At 41.5% G+C, this 21,458-nt stretch overlaps 1 protein-coding gene across 6 annotated transcripts in view; it reads right to left on the bottom strand.

The window, feature by feature from the left end:
* Positions 1–3,203: 3,203 nt before the first annotated feature.
* LOC118617632 (protein mono-ADP-ribosyltransferase PARP15-like) overlaps positions 3,204–21,458 on the bottom strand; it is a 33,667-nt gene continuing 15,412 nt past the window's right edge. For 4 of the 6 annotated variants that reach the window (XM_036243627.1, XM_036243631.1, XM_036243626.1 and 1 more), the window contains 8 exons: positions 19,713–19,791; positions 17,274–17,336; positions 14,501–14,668; positions 9,765–9,971; positions 9,530–9,679; positions 5,352–5,485; positions 3,811–3,985; positions 3,204–3,494 (listed from right to left, as the gene is read on the bottom strand). In XM_036243627.1, coding sequence (XP_036099520.1) covers positions 3,205–3,494; positions 3,811–3,985; positions 5,352–5,485; positions 9,530–9,679; positions 9,765–9,971; positions 14,501–14,668; positions 17,274–17,336; positions 19,713–19,791 — 1,266 coding nt within the window. In that variant the 3' untranslated portion in view covers position 3,204. Of the gene's footprint in view, positions 3,495–3,810; positions 3,986–5,351; positions 5,486–9,529; positions 9,680–9,764; positions 9,972–14,500; positions 14,669–17,273; positions 17,337–19,712; positions 19,863–21,458 lie in introns of all 6 variants that reach the window. The other 2 variants (XM_036243629.1, XM_036243630.1) reach the window with 1 other exon arrangement.

The raw sequence follows: 21,458 nt of genomic DNA on the forward strand, positions 1-21,458 counted from the left end.
CAGATAGCCCCATACCGCTCATTCTGTAATACACAGAAACAGCCCTGGCCAGTTTGGCTCAGCGGTTAGAGCGTCAGCCTGCGGTCCGGAGAGACCCGGGTTCGGTTCCCGCTAAGGGCACGTACTTCGGTTGCAGTTTGTCCCCGTCCCTGGTTGGTCGTGCGGGTGGCAGCCACTCGATGTGTCCCTTCACGTCGATGTTTCTCTCTCTCTCTCTCCCTTCCTCTCTTTCCCTCCCACTCTATCTGTACAAAAAATGGAAAAATATCCTCGGGTGAGGATAAAAAAAAAAAAAAAGTAATACACAGAAACAAACACAGAGAGGCAGACAAAATGAGGAGACAAAAAAACAGGTCCCAAATGAAAGAACAGAACAAAATCACAAGAAAAGAACTAAGCGAGCCCTGGCCGGTTTGGCTCAGCGGTTAGAGCGTTAGCCTGCGGTCCAGAGAGACCCGGGTTCAGTTCCCGCTTAGGGCATGTACTTTGGCTGCAGTTTGTCCCCGGCCCTGGTTGGGTCGTGTGGGTGGCGGCCACTTGATGTGTCCCTTTCACATCGATGTTTCTCTCTCTTCCTCTCTCTCCTTCTCGCTCTATCTGAGTGAAAATGGAAGGATGTCCTCAGGTGAGGATTAAAAAAAAAAAAGAACTAAGCAAAATGGAGATAAGCAACCTAACAGATGCTGAGTTCAAAATACTGCTTATAAGGATGCTCAGTGAACTTAGTGAGGGCCTCAAGAGCATAAAAAAGGACCAGTCAGAAATGATGGATGCACAGTCAGAAATGAAGGAGGCATTAACTGAAATAAAGAATAATTTACACAGATTCAGTAGTAGAGTACATAAATCCAAGAAGCAAACCATTGATTTGGAATATAAGGAAGCAAAAAAAAAACACCCAATCAGAACAGCAAAAAGAAAAAAGAATCCACAAAAATGAGGATAGTGTAAGGAGCCTCAGGGACAACTTTAAGCGTGCCAACATTCACATCTTGGGGGTGCCAGAAGGAGAAGAGAGAGAACAAGAAATTGAAAACCTGTTTGAAACAATAATGGCAGAAAACTTCCCTAACTTGGTGAAGGAAAAAGACATACAAGTCCAGGGAGTACAGAGTCCCAAACAAGATGAACCCCAAGAGGCTCACACCTAGACACATCATCATCAAAATGCAAAAGGTTCAAGACAAAGAGAGAATCTTAAAAGCAGCAAGAGAAAAGCAGTTAGTTACCTACAAGGGCGTTCCCATAAGGCTGTCAGCTGATTTCTCAAAAGAAACTTTGCAGGCCAGAAGGGAGTGGCAAGAAATATTCAGAGTGATGAGAAGCAAGAACCTACAACCAAGATTACTCTATCCTGCAAAGCTGTCATTTAGAAACGATGGCCATATAAAGAGTTTCCCAGACAAGAAAAAGTGAAAGGAGTTTATCACCACCAAACCGTTATTATATGAAATGATGAAGGGTGTTTTTGAAGAAAAAGATAAAATATATGAACAAACAAAATGGCAATGAATACATATGTATCGACAACGGAATCTACAAACAAAATGACCAGGCAGAACAGAATCATTCTCATAGATACAGAGAACATTTTGTTGGTTGCCAGATGGGAGGGGAGCTGGGGGAATGGGTGAAAAAGGTGAAAGGATTAAGAAGTACAAATTCATTGCTAGAATGACAAACCTCAGAGGGTAAGGGGGTGGGGGGTGGGAAGAAATAAACCAAAGAACTTGTGTGCATAACCAATGGACACAGACAATAGTATGGGAAAAGGTGGGAAGGGGGGCGGGAAGGGGGAGGAGAAGGTCAATGGGGGAAAAATGAGGAACACCTTTAATACATACAACAATAAAGATTTAAAATTAAAAAAAAAAGACATGCATGCTGGAAGTGGTCAAGCAGAGGCTAGAGAGCTTTTTGCCCTAGGAGTGGGAGATGGAAAAGGGAGAAAGATGAAGGGAAAGTGGGACTAGTTGATATCTAGTGTCCTTTTCACTTCTAATATTACCAATTTATCATTCATTCACTCATTCATATGACCTCCAAGATGGTCCCCAATGACCCTTGCCTACTGATGTTCAACCCTGTTTAATTCCCTCCCACACCGAATGAGCTGATTCATGTAACTGAAAGGACATTGTGGAAAGGATGGAGTATAACTTTAAAGCTAGGCCATAAAAGACATCGTGGCTTCCGCCTTTTCTTTCCTGAATTGCTCACTGTGGCCTACGCCTGCTGACATGTCATGAAGACACTAAAGCAGCTTGCCAAGAGGCCCATGTGGAGAGGAACTGAGGCATCCTGTCAACAACCAGCAAAAACTTGCCAGCTATTTGAGTGATTCCCCTTGGAAGCAGATCCTCCAGCTCCAGCAAAGCCTTCAGATGCCTGCATGCCCTCCAACATCTTCACTGCAGCTTCATGACAAACCTTAGGTCAGAATGACTCAGCTGAGCCATGCCTGAATGAATTCCTTACCTGCAGGCCACTAAGTTTGGCAGTAATTTGTCATGTAGCATTAGATATCCATACAACATATTTTTACCTGATTTGTTTCACAATAGATTTGACATAATATTCTTTGATTCAGTCATTCTGTTACTAATAAGTGTTTCTTCAGGAAGCAAAATCCCCAGCTGTTACAGGTGCACAATAGCAGCCTATTTGTTTAATAGTATGGTTTAGTGCAACACAGTTTACTGTCTTAACATATTCCAATAAGAACAATGACAACTTGGCTTTAGAATGATTCACTGTTTTTCTTTTCCAATTAAAAAAAATGTGCTCTCTGTTCTCCTATGGATTTTCTTTTTAATCTGTGTAAACAAGCCAAAGGCAAAGACAAAAACTCTATAAATTGTTCTTATAAGTAGATGACTGCCCTGCCTGGTTTGGCTCAGCCTGTAGAGCATCAGCCTGCAGACTGAAGGATCGTGGGTTCGATTCCTGGCCAAGGGCATGTACCTGGGTTGCAGGTTTGATCCCCAGCCAGGTAGGGGTCATGAAGGAAGCAACCAATCAATGTGTTTCTCTCACATTGATGTCTCTCTCTCTCTCTCTCTCTCTCTCTCTCTCCCTCCCTCCCTCCCTTCCACTCTATCCAAAAAGCAATGGAAAAATATCCTCAGGTGAGGATTAAAAAAAAAAAGATATAAAGAAGTAGATGACTAAATCACCTCTGAAATTTTTTTTAAATCCTATGTTTTAACATCTGAAAGTTATGAGATATTCTGGGTAAGCTTGATTATCAAAAAATACCACAAATAGCTTTGGATGTTGTATGTTATCTGTGACAGAGTCAAACAGATCTGTGGGATTGTAAGGGTTCTTTGATGGAGGAGTAATTAATCCTTTATGCCCAAGTGTGTAGACTCCGGTAAGTACTCGTACAACATAAATATGCTTCCTCCCATTGCTGTCTGGTCTGGAGTAAGTATCATCAGCAGAATACTTGGCATCAACAGCAAAATAAGTTCCTTTTCCATGGGCTACGGCTGTGAAAAGAAAGACAAAACCCTTCATAAGAACATAAACTTACCATAGTATGTAGAACCATGCCTAAACCTGACAATTAAATAAGATTTTAATGCAGTTCTTGGTCACCAAAGCTACTCTTCATCATTTCTAAAATTCACTCCACCTGTCCTCAGAAGGTTGCCAGTCTCTGTTTGGGTGAAACAGGATGAGCTCTATCCTGACAATGACGGTATATATGGCTTCCACCTGTGGCTACGCTGTTTGAATATGAATAGTCAACACTGGAACTTCCATTTGCCTCATTCTGATCAGTCCAATTACTCACTTCCTTACCATTCTTCCCAGCATAACTACGATTAAAGCCATGCTGATTGACATGTGGCACTGAGTCTGCATCTGTCCCATGGAAGAGGATTTTCTCATTATTTGTATGGCCATTCTTCATGTCCATGTGTTTTTTCTTTATCTGGTAGGTCTGCCAGAGAAATTCATTCTGTATCCTCTCAATCTGCAAATGACGAAGAGCAAAACATTTTGGAAATGACCTGAGAGTTCAGTATAGTGTTTATTGTGGCCTTTAAGCAATAGAGAGAAGGAGGAGAAGAAGAAAATGCAAATAAATGGCAAATTCGGAGTAGGTGATGACAAGAGAAAAATTCGGAGATGTTCTAAACTGAATTACAGTAGGCTGGACGGTGAGAGAGAGACAGAACACCTAACAAGATTGCTCACGTTCCTGAGTGTATGTTGGAACTGTGGGTTAACTTCCATCTTAATTCATCTCTTTTAGAGATGATCTAAAAGAGAGAATAGCCAGGCACCATCAGACCCCAGGAGCCTCGGATTCTTGTTTACTTTCCAGACTGCTGCCCACCTCCAATCCGAAGGAGCAGACCCTTCTTCCCTACAGATTCTGCGCCTATCCCAGAATCTTCTCCCACCCCTCCTACCAATGTAAATCCTTTCAAAACAACTTACATCTTCCTCCCCTTGCCTGATGTATGAAAATGCTCCACATCCCCAGGAGGGCGGGCATGTTGCCTTTTCCACCGGGCACTGCTGCTGGAGGTTTAGACTTCATGCCTCAGGACCTCGTCTTTTTTCTTACAAGCAATGGCCCAATAAACCTTTCAAAAAGACTTCCAGCTATGGAGCTTAAAATTTTTGTTTTTGTTTTTGTTTAACAGTAGCCTTTTGCCTTTAAAAAAAGAATAGGCTAAAAGTACCTGTATGTTGTAATAGTGGTCATTATTACCTATTTTGCAGAAAAAACTTATAATTTATATAAAAATGTTTACCTATATATATTCCCTGGAATTCCTGGAAATTTACTGACATTCAAATTTCTACTAAAAAAAATTGTAATAATTTAATAATTATTTTGTTAATTCCTTCTGATATCCCAATAATAGTTCTCTCTGCATTGCTCCAATTATGGTCACAAATCACCTCATAACTGCCTAATTTAATGACTACTTCTTTCCAGAGAGCTCAGTAGCATTTCAAACCATGAACCATTCCTTCCTTAAAATTTTGTTCTTCTTTAACTTTTTTTTCCCCAGAAAATCATTCTCTACTGGTTTTCCTTTCTTTTAGAAAATGAATTTAATAGACATTTACTAAGCATCTATTAAACATCTAGTATGAATCAAGCACTGTGTTGGGTCTCTGCCCTCAAGACACTTTCAGTGTAGTGGGGGAGAAAGACAAGAAAGCAAATCATTACCCCTCATAGTGATAAGGATGGGTTAGGAGAAATACCGCCTAACCCGGCAGTATTCATTTATAATGAATAAAGAGTGTTATATTAAAAGGTAACTTTCATGTTAGTTCTTCAATACTTAAAAGACGCCTTTTTTTAAATGCAATATTACCTTCTCTATTCTGTAGGAAAGACAAGTCTGAGAGAATCTGTGCTTCACACTTTCATATTCTGACTGTCCGGGTTGTAGCTGGATCACACAAAACAGCTGCTGATTCATATCAGCCCAGTACTCAGGAATATTATCTGGAAAATTAGCATTTGGTGAAAACAGAACATTCATTACAGGAGATCTCTGAAAATCAAGGCATTTCCTGTGCTCTTTTTCCTCATTCATCTAATGCTGGTCTTTGGGGTGGAGAGAAGCTACACATTTTACTATCCTAAATTTCATAAACACGGATGAAGGGAACAGTTCTGACACTGATACAACATAGGTTAGTTAATGGTTAAGCTAAAATATTTAGATAAACTTAGATTCACTATAGCTTGATATTAGAATTTTCCCAGAAAGTTCTATGGAATTAATTCCGTAGGAAGCTGATTATGTAAACATGAAAGCTAATTTATTGATATTTTCACTTTTATCAGTTCTTTTTTTTAAAAAAACACCATGGCTTTATTTATTTATTTATTTTGTCCTCACCCGAGGACATTTTTCCATTTTTTACTCAGATAGAGCGGGAAGGAGAGAGAGGAAGAGAGAGAAACATCGATGTGAAAGGGACACATCGAGTGGCCGCCACCCACACGACCCAACCAGGGCCGGGGACAAACTGCAGCTAAGGTACATGCCCTTAGCGGGAACCGAACCCAGGTCTCTGTGGACCGCAGGCTGACGCTCTAACCGCTGAGCCAAACCGGCCAGGGCTATCAGTTCTATTTAGTGTGGTTCTTTATTGTTTTTCCTTTGCAACATGATTACCCTGCTAAAGCTTTGTATCCTATCTGCTATGCTAAGTTGTCACTACCTAAAGAAAGTAAGGGAAGTGCTAAGTGGATGCTTTCATATAAAATGTTGGTACTCAAAGTTTTCCTTGGCTTTCCAATGGTTTCCAGAAACTTCTAACACACTAAGGCTACACATCAATGTACCAAGACGACGTGACTAGCAATATGGACAGATTGTATTAGAGAAGAAGATGCCACAATACCACAGATAAAAACCAAATGACTTCTTACAAACACAGCCACAATTTACCCATTTTTAGTGAAAGCTATACCAGGCCTGGGAAAGGGATCCGGGCACTGAAACTTGCTTAGCAAGTCCATTCAGGGAATGAAATTCTAGTGACAAAGCAAAGCATCTAATCCTAATATGGAAGGTTTTTCAAATTTCATCTTCAAAGAGTTTTTCTGGAGAAGTTTCCCATGGTAGGGTGTGTAGTTTCTGCAAATTAAGTTCTTTTCTTTCCCCCACTGTCCACCCCTTCTAGATCTTTGGGCCTAATCAGTTCTAGTCCTAGGTGTTAGAATCTTGTTGGACCTGCTCCTTTCTTTTTCTGAATGCAGTAGGCAAGACAGGAAAGTAAGGAGAGTGTTCCCTTCCTTTCATACCGTGAGGTTGCAGAGCAGAAAACTACTAGCACTTAGTGTCAGAAGACCTGATAAGCTTCAACCTGTGACCAGCCATCTGAGCCTTCATTTCTCATCTTTAAACTGGTGATGATAAAATCTGCTCTCTTTACCACCTCATGGGATTGTTACAAGTTTAAAATATAATAAGAGGTATTAAAGAAAGCACTTTAGGGAATACCAAGTCCTTTACAAACATATGGTTATTGTTCTTAAAAAATTATTACGCTTGATCTTTTCTACATCCCAGAGGTATTTATACTTAAAAAGGGTACTGGGTAAAGCCAAGGGTATTTTCTTGAGAGGAAGGACTTTAAAATCATACCCTTAAGCCACTCCAAACTGTGCTACCTACTCCACCTGTGGACCAAAGGTGTCTCTGGCTGAACAATTTAAGGATAAGAAAAATGAGTCCCAGAAAAGCTGACTACTCAAGCATCCAACATTACATGGAAGGCCACCACTAAAGTAAGGAACAGAATTGTGCTCTATTGTCATGCAGCTCAGTACTTCATAAAAAAACACACATAACAGCCACCTTTCTTTAAGAGTTTACTAGGCACGTCCTTGAGTTCTTTTCCTATAAATCTCTTCTAAAAGAGCAATGTCCACCCTGGCTGCTTTGGCTCAGTGATTAGAGCGTCAGCCTGCAGATCAAAGAGTTGTGGGTTCGATTCCGGTGAAGGGCACGAACCTTGGTTGCAGTTCAGTCCCTCACCCTGACATGTAGGAGACAACCAGTCGACGTGTCTCTCTCACATCAATGTCTCTCTCTCACTCTCTCTCCCTCCCCACTCCCACTCTATCTAAAGATAAATGGAAAAATATACTTGGTAGGATTTTAATTAATTAATTAAATAAAAGAGCAATGTCCATCTCCTCTCCTGCTCCTGGTGTTGAAGATAAATGCCCTCCTACACGTCTCCCTGTGCATCTGCCTCTGTCTCCCTCCACATGTGGAGGTAGGATTAAACACCAAAAGTCCTGGCTCTTCCCTCAGTCTCCACTCTCTTCACCCTTCACACTCTCCTTGGGTGATCCAATCCACACTCAATGGCTTCAACTCCCACCTACTTACATGATTCCCAAATATACATATATTCTGATAAACAGTTGGTGCTTAATAAGTGCTCTTGGAATCAATAAATAGCTGTAACCTACATTGGGAAAGTAATTGTGTATCACTTGCTCAAATGAAACTCAAAGCAAGCTTCTTTAAGTTCTTTTAAAGAAGTCCATATGGTAAATTCTTACTAAAGGCAAAGTTTATCTTTGCCGATTAACTTCCTTTTATCCAACATTTTATTCTGTATTATTCCTTTTATCTAACAACAAAGATTATGTGAGGCAGTTTTGTTGTTGTTTGTTTTTGTGTCAAGTACCATATGGGCATTTGTTTGCTTATTTTTGTCATTTTTTTGTTTCTTTCTCTCTTTAATGTTCCTATTTTATTATATGAATTTCATAAGTCAATTTAAGTTCTTGATAAACAAGTTTAACTTCATTTTTTACTTTACTAATAATGACTTACTACACTTATATTTTATTTAAAATTTCCCCTACAAAAACCAAAGGAAAAAATTGTTCATTTATATATCCCCAGATACAATAGTAGATATGTATTATTTTTAACTGTCTGGCATCCTTTCCCCTTTTTCCTGGTGAAAGTGTCCTAAATTTTCTCTTTGGAGGACAGCCCTTCCCCATTGCTTCAGGTAGTGACCTCCCCTGCCCCCAATTCAAGTGTAGAGCATGTGACTCTGACTTGGCCAGTTCATGTAATTCTGCAAAGATGACCTAAGCTGGTCCAATTAGAAGGAATCTCAGGCCTTATAATGATACTTCTGTTCCCAGGCATCATGCTCCTGATAGGATATATTGCTACTGGATGCTCTCTTTCCTACTGGACCTGATCATACAAGGATATGGATCTGAAGCTGTGTGCAGCCATCTTTCACTATGTGAAGCCTGATCATAAAGACAACCCAGCTGAGAAGAGAATGAAAGATGAAGAAAGTCAGAGTCCAGATGACTGAGCACCTGGATCAAACTGGACCTAAAGCCAAGTATATCTGGACTTTATAGATTTGTGAGTCAATGAATTCCACTTTTTTGCTTAAGCTAGTTTAAACTGGATTTTTTATTACTTGTTACGTCCAGAGCCTTAACAGATCCAAGTATTATTTTTATTTATTTTAGGTGAGTATGTAGAGCTCTTACATGCACTGTCTGTTGCAACACATTGAGGAGAATAGTTGTCAGGAAATAAGTGTAGGGAGAAATGAAATTCCTGCTGACAGACAACAATTCTCAGTTGAGGAAGGCTGCTGGTGGCAGGTATGCCTCATTACCAGTAAAATTCACAGTGCTTTCTGGGAAGGGCTCAAAACAGGTAAAAACCGTGATTGCAAGAGGAGGCTGCATTTTTAGTTATTTTAATAGAAGTCACAAAATGGGAGAAAGCTAGATCAGAGGAGCAGGTCAGCACAGACACTTTCACAGCAGGAATCTGTCTGCTCATGATGTGGTGTGACCAGAGGACCCTGCCCACTCTTCTTGCATCTGCTTCTGTTCTCAGGCTAACTTGTCTAGAGGTTACTGACCAGTAGTACATAGCTACAAGGGGCACTGAGGGTCAATACCAATCAAAAAGGAAAAGAATGAGATCATTGGCTTGGATTTTCAACGTCTATTCCGCTCTTTCCACTTTCTCACCTCTTCTCTCCTTGTCCTGTTTATTTGTTTTTCCTGTTTCCCAGGTACAATTTTGTCTCTCAGAAGAACAATCAGTTGACGGGAGATAGTGATCCTTAGTTCTTGTACTTTCCCCAAATATTATAGGAGGTTGTCTGGAATGTCCTGAAACTGATAAAAACCATGAGTATTCACATCTAAATATGTTCTAAGTGATATTAGAGGTGACCATATAATTTTTAAAAGAACATCTTACATGCATTTTGGGGGGATGTGGACTGAAAGGTAGGTGATATGGTTATTTCTCTTTTCTTCATATTATCATAGAAAACATTTAGCAGCTCAGTTAGAAAGATGACAACTTTCACTTTGTTTAATGATGGCGTAGAATATTTCTGTGTGAAGTCTACAATAGCATTGATTATGTCATCAGCAACTTTAGTTGGGTTTTTCCCAGCATTTCCTGGAAAACAAAATTTTTTTAAGTGACAAAAAAAGTTTCAGCTGGTGTTGGTCATGTGACCAGATGTCACAAATGCAGTTCTTGGTACTGGAAAAGAGGAAAGCAGCACCAACAGCCAGGAACTGGCCTGGCACTCACAGCCGGGCCTTGGTGTTCCCCAGCTGAACAGAGACAATTTCACAGAACATCATCAAATGGAACCACTATGTAACCATGATGAATTAAACCAAAATGAGACCACTGCAGAGTCACGTCTGACCACAGATAAAAATACGAACACTATCCAAACCACATAAATGGCTCAACGCCCCCCATCTGGACTAATATAAGCAATCATTCCTCCATTACCAATCACAGCTTTAGCTACACTCTTCTCTTCTACATAAGACACCCAGTCATAGAATTATGTCTGCTCCCTGAAAGTATCCAATTCAGAGCAAAGTCCTACTTACTTTCGACTGCCATAAAATTGCCTGACACAATCTCAAATAAATCTATGAATAAGTCCTTTCTCACAACCTCTTGCTGAGATGCTGCTGCAGAGTCCCCCATAGTGTGTGTTCCTAGTGGTTTTTGCTGAAGGGTACTGGAAGTGCAGAGAAAAGAATGGTGATTTGGATCAGAAGATCTGGGTTTATGTTCTGGCGCTCTAATGATTAGCTGTGTGATCTAAGATAAGTCATTTGATCCTTCTTATATTAGTTTGCTAGGGCTGCCATAACAAGGTGCCACAGGCTGATGGCTTTAGCAACAGAAATTCATTTTCTTAAAATTCTGGAGGGTAAAAGTCTGAGGTCAGCCCTGGCCGGTTTGGCTCAGTGATTGGAGCATCAGCCTGTGGACCAGAGAGTTCCAGGTTCAGTTCCCACTAGGGGCACGTACCAAAAAAAAAAAAAAAAAAATCTGAGGTCAAGGTTTTGGAAAGATTAGTTTCTTCTGAGGCCTGTCTTCTAGGCTAGTAGATGGCCATCTCCTTGCTGTCTTCACATGGTCTTCCTTCTGTATTGGTCAGTGTCCTAATCTCCTCTTCTAACAAGGACACCAGTTATATTGGATTAGAGGCCACTCTAATAACATAGTGGTAAAAACAAATAATGTTATAAAAAAAAAAAGGGGGGGGGGATAGTTGAAATGTAGAAACTAGGCTACCTGGGTTTGAACCAAGTTATGTTGCTTACTAGCTGTGTAATCTTGTGCGTTCATACTTTAAGTTCTTGTCTACAAAATGGGGAAACTAAGTCAAGGCTGGGTCCCGGTTCTGTAGGTTTTGAAATTTATACATCTCAGAAAAAGAATATAAAATTACAAATATAAAATTATGACAAAAGTGAATATTTAGAATCAGAAAAGAAATCACAACAAAGTATACATTTTTAAATGCTGAAAACCGTATTCCCAAGTCATCTTGTCTTAGCTGTTTTCCGAAAGTGCTGGCAGCTACTAGGGAGGACTGAGAAGTCTAAGTAGGAAGTGACAGTGGTCTTCACCCATGGCGGTTAAAATAGCTCACTTATGAAGTTTTACTAAATCAAATAACCGTGTGAAGGCATTATCAGGGCCCCTCTGAGGGCTTTTAAAAAGCCTGTGCAATTGGGTGTGAGTGAATCAGGGAGTGAGTTATTAACATTATCTTCAACTAGGAGTAAATGATTATATGAAATGATCAAGAGGATGAGGAAAGTGTCCCTGGAAACTGTAGTTGAGGAGAAGGACTGCATCTTACTCGTGGTTTGATTCCCAGTGCCTTGCACAGGACCTGGGTGACTGCATTTCAATCTAATGAAGGCACGAATGAGGAACCAGTTGGGAAACACCGCAGTAAAGAAGATGGGAGCGGTCTTAAAGATTTAGAAACTAAAAGGAAGGCTGAAACTGAACAGCAAAAGGCTGAAACTGAACAGCCCCCCGGAAGAAGATTTAATAGGACTTGCTGACTACCGGGGTCTGGGACACAAAGAAGCAAGGGTGGCAGAACAGCTGGGAGCTCATGGCACCACTGAAGGAGGAAACTAGAAATGAGACAACTCAAGGGATGATGATGAGTTTGGACTGTGATGTAATCAGGGTTTTGGTGACAGAGAAATCTCCCAGAGGAGATCCTGGAGAAGTTTAGAAATGCTGATTTGGGAGTCAGTGCAGAAATGGTCTTTGATATAATAGAGCAAATGAATTCCCCAAAGGGGGAAAAAGAACAGTGAGAAAACCATGAAGTTAAGGGCCAAACATGGAAAGATACTTAGGAAACCTAAAATAAAAAAAAAAGAGAGAAAAAGTTACAACTAAACTACAGAACAACCAACATTCAAAACCACCTGAAATCAAGCTGAATGGAAGTCCTACAACTACGGAATTAAAGCAGCAGCCACATTGAGACTGGTAGGAGGGGCAGAGGCATGACAGGCTGGTCCCACACCCACTTGTGGCAGATAAAAATCAGGAGGACACCTCAGCTGGGAAGGTCCTCCCTGAGGACTGAGGGGTCCCCGTCCCACACCAGGCACCCCGCTCAGGGTTCCAGTGCCAGGAAGAGATCCCCTATAACTTCTGGCTGAAAAAAACAGCAGGAACTGAGGCTCAGGGAGGCTGAGGCGGCTGGAGCCCCAGGCAGCTCCTCTTAAAGGGCCCGCGCTCAGACTTATTGGACTCTCTCCCTCTAAGCTTGGAGGGGAGGCAGCTTGAGGGGCGCCAGAGACATACAGGGAAGAACTGAGCTGTTTGGCATTGGAGTGAGGGCTAGAGAGGGGGCTTTCTCCAGGACAAATGTGTTGTCAGAGGCCTTTGTTCCTTTGGTGAGTCCTTCCCTGGGGCGGCAGACAGTCGTCATATCTTGGACTCCGGCAACCTGGCTCACACTGGTTACCCTGCCCTGGTGATTGCCTGAGGCCCCGCCCCACCCCACCCAACTTTCAGGCCCACCCAAGCTGTTGCCAGTTGCTTAACCATAGGATTAGCCTGTCTTGGACCCTGCTTCAGGTTTTCCTAAAGTGTTTCAAATGAGCAGCATCTGGTCTCAGCTAGCCCCATACCTCCCGTTAAGTAATACATAGAAACAAATATGGGGAGGCAGCCAAAATGAAGAGACAGGGAAACAGGTCCCAAATGAAAAACAGAAAAAATCTCCAGGAAAAGAACTAAGTGAAATGGAGATAAGCAACCTAACAGATGCTGAGTTCAAAATACTGCTTATAAAGATGCTCAATAAACTTAGTGAAAACCTTAGCAAACTTAGTGAGGGCCTCAAGAGCATAAAAAAGGACCAGTCAGAAATGAAGGAGGCACTAACTGAAATAAAGAATAATTTACACAGATTCAATAGTAGAGTAAAGCCAAGAAGCAAACCATCGATTTGGAATATAAGGAAGCAAAAAACACCCAATCAGAACAGCAAAAAGAAAAAAGAATAAAAAAAAAAATTAGGATAGTGTAAGGCGCCTCTGGGACAACTTCAAGCATGCTAACATTCACATCTTGGGGGTGCCGGAAGGAGAAGAGAGAGAACAAGAAATCAAAAACTATTGGAAACAATAATGGCAGAAAACTTCCCTAACTTGGTGAAGGAAACAGACATACAAGTCCAGGAAGCACAAAGAGTCCCAAACAAGATGAACCCCAAGAGGCTCACACCAAGACACATCATCAAAATGTAAAAGGTTCAAGACAAAGAGAGAATCTTAAAAGCAGCAAGAGAAAAGCAGCTAGTTACCTACAAGGGCGTTCCCATAAGGCTGTCAGCTGATTTCTCAAAAGAAACTTTGCAGGCCAGAAGGGAGTGGCAAGAAATATTCAGAGTGATGAGAAGCAAGAACCTACAACCAAGATAACTCTATCCTGCAAAGCTGTCATTTAGAATCGATGGTCATATAAAGAGTTTCCCAGACAAGAAAAAGTTAGAGGAGTTCATCACCACCAAACCATTATTATATGAAATGTTGAAGGGTGTTTTTGAAGAAAAAGATAAAATATATGAAAAAAAACAAAATGGCAATGAATACATATCTACCGACAATGGAATCTACAAACAAAATGAACAGGCAGAACAGAAACATTCTCATAGATACAGAGAACATTTTGTTGGTTGCCAGATGGAAGGGGGGGTTGGAGGAATGGGTGAAAATGGTGTAGGGATTAAGAAGAACAAATTGGTTGCTAGACTGACAAACCTCAAAGGGAAGAGGGGTTTGAGGGATGGGAAGAAATAAACCAAAGAACTTATATGCATAACCAATGGACACAGACTACAGTGTGGGAAAAAGCAGGAGGGGGCGGGAGTGGGGAGGAGAGGGTCAATGGGGGAAAAATGAAGATATCTGTAATACATTCAACAATAAAGATGAAAAAAAAAAAGAAAAAGATGCATGAAAGAGGCGCAGGTCCCACAGGTGGCCCTGGAAGGGTCTGTAAGGTTGCCTGCCCACTCTCTGAGTTACTTCACTATCGCCTTCTGGACTCAGCACTGAATTCATTCGGTGTGAGGCTGTCTAAAGGAATCTGGATTATTCAGAATCTTTGAGTGATGAGCGGCTTCAAACCTGTTCCAATGGCGGGAAGGCAAACAGATGTGTGCTTCCTCTGTTCACACTCTTCTAGAACACTGGAAACCGTCTTCCTGACATCATTGTCCCCAAGAACATGAATTATTATCTTGCACATTAAGTATCCTCCTTGTGTAACTATAAAATCTCTGTGAAACTGTTTCGCTGTGGGGAGAAAAAAAGGAAGCGAAAGAAACAGACACAGCACATTATTTATGGGAAGCAATGCTGATTACGGAGAAATGAAAAGTGCTGATGTCAGAAAACGCCGTGAAGATTCCTGACCAGGTCCAGCCTCCCTCGATCTAGCTGGTTTCACTCACCGGGACTGTGACAGGCTCATTTCCTTTACAATCTGGATTCTCCATTGCTGAATACTTCCAGCGATCTTCAAAAGCACTCTACCTGCATTAATCCACTCAATCCTCAAAACAAGCCTAGGACATAGGTTTTACTTTCTCCATTTCACAGATTAAACAGAAGCACAGAGAAGTTAAGGTCAGCAGCCCAAGACTTCTCAGGATTTGAACCCAAGCATCAGTGTCCAGAGCTCTTAACTCCCACTGTACTGTCCAGAATAGTAATATACATGCTCATTCAGCCAGATTCCTTTTTCAAGGAGGTGAAAGTAATGTATTCTGTGGTGTGGAGGTGTGAAAGGTTGAAAACTTCCCCTCCCTCAGGACCCACAGAGCTTGAGCACGGGGAAATCATCAGGCCTTGTTTTAAGTCGCCATCTTTTTGTACCCTAGTAAAGCAGGGCTCCTGGAAAACACTGGAGGAGAGTTGGTCCTTGCCCACTCCACCCTGCCCTCCTGGTGAGCTCCCATCTCCCAGGCACTCCTTGCTGCCCCTCGGGTATCTTATCTGCTCTCCTCCCCAGGTCTCATCCTCAGAGTTTCTAGCCGTTCAGCCCAGCTTTATTCTCTGCTTCTGCCTTCTAAGGTACAGCTAGCTCTTTCAGCACACAGATTTATGCTAATGTCCTCATGTTGGGATCAATATTGCCATCCTTTGATCTCTCTCCAGGAGTTTGTTCACTCCAGAGAAAATGTCTTAATCAGAGGAGAGCTATTAAGGTGGGAGCTTCAGGCACGATAGTAGGTCAAGTGGTGGGAATGTATTATCAAACATGAAACATTATGACTTCTTCAAATCGCACTCGCAGCTGACTGTCTCCTCCACAAGGTTCAGGCCTGATTTTGAAGGATGAATAGTTTATGATCACTCGTACAGGTTCCTCACTCTGTTATAATGAAATATAAGTCTGGCTCCTGGTTCAGAATTCCCGGAGCCCTTCTAATCTCATGAGTGAAAAGAGCATCTTTTATATACTAATGAGATGACTCTTGGAGCATGGGGGATAGAGCTAGAGAGCTCCAGAAAGACCAAGCCATCATTCCAGGATTGGAACTCTCGGCCCCACCCCCTGATCTCTGGGGCTAGAGATTGAGTTCAATCACAGTTCAAGGTTTTAATTAATCATGCCTACATAATTATACCTCCACAAAAACCCCTAAACGACAGAGTTCAGGAACTTTCTAGTTGGTGAGCACCTCCAGGTGCTAGTAGGGCGGCGCATCTGGAAAGGGCAGGGAAGCTCTGTACCCCTCCCCCACGCCTGTCCCATGCTGGAATACATCTGTAGGTCCACTCCTGCTGGGGTGCCACACCAGCAAACTGAACTTTCAAACCAAACTTTCGTTTTCCTAATGCTCCGCTTGACCAGAAATGCAGCATACCCAGCCAGCCAATCCCCAACTCTGAGCCAACCCTGGGCTCTATACTTATCTCCTTGCTCCTTGATCTTTCTACCTAAGGTCAGATGTGCAGCCCCAGCCGGTCACACACTGTTTCTGCCGTTCCACTTCTAACCCTGGGTAAAACTCGCCCTTGCCCACAACCCCTCAGGAAGAGAGCTCCCCGCTCATGAGGCCCTGCATGCCCCCCCACCCCCCCACCCAGGGGTTGTTCTCCTTGAATAAAGGATGTCAAACTCTTACTGCACCGTTTTAGCTTTGTCATTTGACATATTTTTTTCACTTGGCTGTTCCTGAGTTGTATTCTTTATAGTGTACTAGTAAATGTAAGAAAAGTGTTTTACTGAGTTCTGTGAGTTGTTCTAGTAAACTGTTGAACCTAAGGAAGGGTTATTGGGAACCTCTGAATCTCTAGCCAGCCAGTCAGAAAGACAGGCGGCCCCTGGGACTTATGACTAGCATTTGAAGTGGGGCAGTCTTGTGGGACTAAGACCTTTAACTTGTGGGATCTGGAGCTAACTCAAGGTAGGAGGGTCCTGTATTCATTCACAAAGGAGTAGTGTGTATATGGTGTGCTATATGAAGACAAGATTGGGGAAAGTGAAAGGTAATTTGTGCAGCCCTTTACAACATATAAAACTTTTTTGCACTCATTGTTCCTTCTCATCCTTACAACCACGTGTGGAACAGCCATTACCTACTTCCCATCAGTAGAACGGTCTTACGGGTAAGAGGAGCAAAGCTCATAGAGGTTAGATGACGTGCCCAGGATCCCTCCATACGTGGTGGAGCCTGGATTAGTAGGACCCTGCCTAGATTCTTTAATTCTCAGGAAGAGACAGGTGGGAGGGCGGGATAAAGGACCTCTCCCCTACAGCCGCCACGTCATATACCACCTACATTTGCTCTCCCAAAGCGCTCACCACTTATTCCACCCACGGATCCTCTCATAGTATTCTCAGCCCTCTAATTTTCAATGGGTTGTAGGAGAAAGCAACATGTGACCATACCTAGTACAGCACATTCATCTTCCACAGCTTGTCCAGCACCTTCTAAAATCGCTTTTGATACCCCTGCAGAAGACATTGATGATATAAAGCATCTGTTAAAATTCAGTAAGTGGTTATAGCTTTTGCACATTAGACTTTATTCAGCTCACCCTTTGCATAATCCATGGATACCCCCCTTCCTCAAAAACCATCTTTTCTACAGCAACTTCATTCAATGGCTGCTGAATAAACAATTTGATCCACAGGATGAGGGCACTGCCCAATAGCTGAAAGTCTCCAATGTCTGCAGCTTTACTGCCTCTGTTTGTAGCAGGGTATTTTTGCAGTTATTTAAGGGGTCTTTCTTGCATTCTATGCTTATTATTTTACAAAATTGAATAAAAAATATAAAAATAAAAGTTCTGATGTGAATGAGAAGCATGGATCTCAAAACTTGAATAAACCGAAGCATTTTACTTAAGTTTTGTGATTTTGTTATTTAATTTTGTTTGGTTTGGCTTTTCATAATTAGACAGATAGTTGGCTGGCTTCAGTCCAGTGACTGTTCCGATCAGGCTGCAGCTTCACCACCTTGCTCACATCTAAGGACAGCTGGGTCAAGTGGTGGAAAACATGGACTTTGCATTTGGACCCAATGGGTGGGAGTTGACTGCACCACTTACTAGCTAATATGTGACTAGTCAGTTCCTTACAGGGTTATTAGAACATCAAAGAGATAATGGATGAAAAATGCTTAGCACACACAAAGTATTAAATAAATGCTTAGCACAGAACCTAGCATACATAAAGTATTAAATAAATGTTAGTTCTGTCATCATAAAGATCGACTGATCTATCATCTGTCTACTTATATCTCCTTGATTATGTGTGTTATGTATTGTCTCTTTTTAAAAAAATCTCCTGTTTTTCAGTTTGTTTGTTTTGGTCTCCAACTTTGCAGTGGTTTTCCTCAAATATTAGGTGATACTTGTCACTTCATTCATATTTAAGTGTGAGCTGGGAAGCTCCGTTTGGTGACTGATAGGCTTCAGTGTAAGGTGAGCAGGCAGTAAATACTGGACTTAGGACAGTCAGGTTTGCTCCAGAAAGATCCTCCCATCACTTGTCTGGAAGGCAAAACCCACCTGCTGTTCTGGAAGCCTTGCAGAGACAGGGGTTGGGCACTCACTGTTCAGTACAGAGACTTCACTGAAATCCTGTTTTCAGTTAGCTCCCCACTCCCATCTCACCCATTCCTGGTGTGCTAAGTCTAGGAATCTCTCTGGTTCAGTTTCTCTAAAAAATACACCTCCCATCTCTGGCCAGGAAAGAGCAAAGGAAGTTACTACTACACAGGATGTGGAACAGCATCAAGAGGTCTAAGTGCTACCGATACAGAATTTCATCCAGTTCCATTTTCATCTCTTTGTAGCCTCTGCCTTCCCAGGTTCCTGCTGCCTGCAGTTCTTGCATTTCTAGGAGCTGCTGCTCTCTCCTGCGGGAACATTTTCTCCATTCCATGTCAGTTACCTCCACTGCCTAGCTGCTTCCCATCTTCTGAAAATATGCTTCTCTCTGTTCACTGTTGTTTTCCCTCCAACTTTCTTGTTCTCTGTGGCTTTATACCCTTTTAATTCCTTTACTATTGCTTTTATGGCGTTTCAAGAGGGGGCAAAGATAAATGCATATGTTCAACTTATGATGTTTTAAATGGTTGAATGTTCTGGATTTTTCTTAATTGAATGGATATTCTGCAGATTCACTTCTGCACAGTAAGTTCCATAATATTTTGCATTTAGAAAATATTTAAATTTCTACTTCTATTTATGTTTTATCTTGCCCTTTGCATTTAAAAATTAATGTTTTGTAATATATAAAATGCATCAGCATATGAGTATATGTATATAACATAAATGAATAGACATGTGGGGAATAGACAAAAGTGATATATCAATGGGGGTGGTCAAATATTTTAGGGAAAATCAAGAAAAAGAGATCGAATTTCACTTTGGGTCATTATAGTGTAGAGAAGAGTTGCAGGAGGTAAGATGTGAATACCAACTGAGTTACATTAAAAAGGAAATAAAAATAAAAGAACTTAAAGCTGAATAAATTATAAGTGTAGAATTTGGTAGTTCAGAGCTAACAAAGGGATGAGACATTGACTAAATACAATGCATCAGTTACACCCCACCTTTATATCACTTGTACCCCATCTAGTGCTTCTTTGGGAAACAGGCATTTGACAAGCAGAGAAACTCAGGCCCCGAGAGGTTAAGTGATTTGTCCAAGGCCACAAAATGGTAAGTGGCGTATCTGGGATTCAGACCCAGGTCTCTCTGATTCCAGGGCCTGCATATTTACTACCCACTTCTCTGTAAACATTAGCCACAATGTTCCTCCAGAAATTAGTCATGTTAATAGTTATAGTCAAGTATATTACTCAAATGAAGTACGTACCTAATTTCAGATTAAACGGCCTTCTTGTTGAGTTTACAATAACATCTGCACTTTCTTTTGCAATATCTCCGAGAGCAACCTGGAAAGTAATCGCACCAATTTTCATTTCATACATTGTGGACTTAGGGTTGGTGAGAGTGCCGAAGATACCTGAAAAGAAAGAAGCCGGATGAAAGAATAGCCAGCTCCTGCAGGAGGAGCAAACTTGCTGGGGCCCCTCTCTTCCCAGGCCTCCTCTTTCTTTCCCTTTGACATAAATCCAAACATCACCACATCTCCTAGTCGGTTACACTGCTGAGTGTTCTTTTGTTAAGGAAATCAGAAAAAAATGCTTTGTAGCAGTAGGAGTATCAACATTTTCTCAGTGAAATAAGATAAGGCAGAAACTTCTGATTGGACCACCTGTTTGCCTGAAAGAAATATTTTACCCACTACCATCAAGTCAACATGTTAGGAGTCAGAGTAGAACTATGAAAATGACTGAAAAAGACCAGACAATGAGAGACAGAAAAAGCGAAAGTAAGGATGAAAGGCAGAAGCAGAACGAGAAACATCGTGAGACAGACTGAGAAAAAAACACAGATAGATTGAAAGAGACTGAGGAAGACAGAGAATTGCTTTTAGGCTGGCAGGAACTGAGAGCAATTGTTTTGACTTAATGAGTACACAGAAAGAAAGAATTGGTCCATCTGAAAGGGGGGTTCTGGCCAGTCCTAACGGCCTAAACAAAGGAAGGTCACTGGAGTGAAGGTAGGCAGTGTCATACAAGCTTGTCTGGGGCACTCAGTTCTCCAATGTCTGTGCTGAGGCCATCTCTTTGGTGAGATGGGGTCATTGCCTGATGCCAATAGATATCAGATACTCAATTTATCTCATTTAATTTATTCAAATTTTATGTTCAAATTTGGAGGGAAAATGTTCTAATCACATGGATTTTGAGGATTCTGGTTCCTTGAGGAGCTCCCCGTCACTGTAAATTAAAAGGTGTCTATGTCTCTGGCCACATAGCAGTTCTATTTCACACACTAAGTTAACAATCGGCATTCACGGGTCCACCTCAACTTTATTTATTTATTTATTTATTTATTTATTTATTTATTTTAATCCTCACCCGAGGATGTTTTTTGTGTTTTTTCTTTTTTCATTTTTTTGTTCAGATAGAGTGGGAGGGAGAGAGGAAAAGAGAGAGAGAGAAACATTGATATGAAAGGGACACATCGAGTGGCTGCCACCCGCATGACCAACCAGGGCCGGGGACAAACTGCAACCGAGGTACGTGCCCTTAGCAGGAACTGAACCCGGGTCTCTCTGGACCGCAGGCCGACGCTCTAACCACTGAGCCAAACCAGCCAGGGCTCCACCTCAACTTTATATGAGGTTAGTTAACATAAACTAATCTCTGGACCCAAGAAACTCCCTGCAGGGACAAGAGTGAGTGAGCCTTCCAAAAAAACACTAGATCCAGCCCACTTACACCCCACTCTCTACTTACTGATTCAATATACAAACATGTAAAAGGTAAAATAGTCTCAGTGTTCAAATCAGTTCAAGGTAAGCAAAAATATTCTAGTTACATATACAACTATCAATTGCTATAGAATTTCAAAAACGATAGGTAACATTTTGATTGGATTGGTTAGTCAAGTCTTTACAGAGAGGATAAAGTATGTAACTGGGACAGGTAGAAACAAGGCAGGAAAGCAGTCTAGGTGGGTTATCACCTAAGAAAAGGCATGGAACTGACGA

The sequence above is a fragment of the Molossus molossus genome, unplaced genomic scaffold, assembly GCF_014108415.1.
Source record: "Molossus molossus isolate mMolMol1 unplaced genomic scaffold, mMolMol1.p scaffold_m16_p_5, whole genome shotgun sequence".
NCBI lineage: Eukaryota > Metazoa > Chordata > Mammalia > Chiroptera > Molossidae > Molossus > Molossus molossus.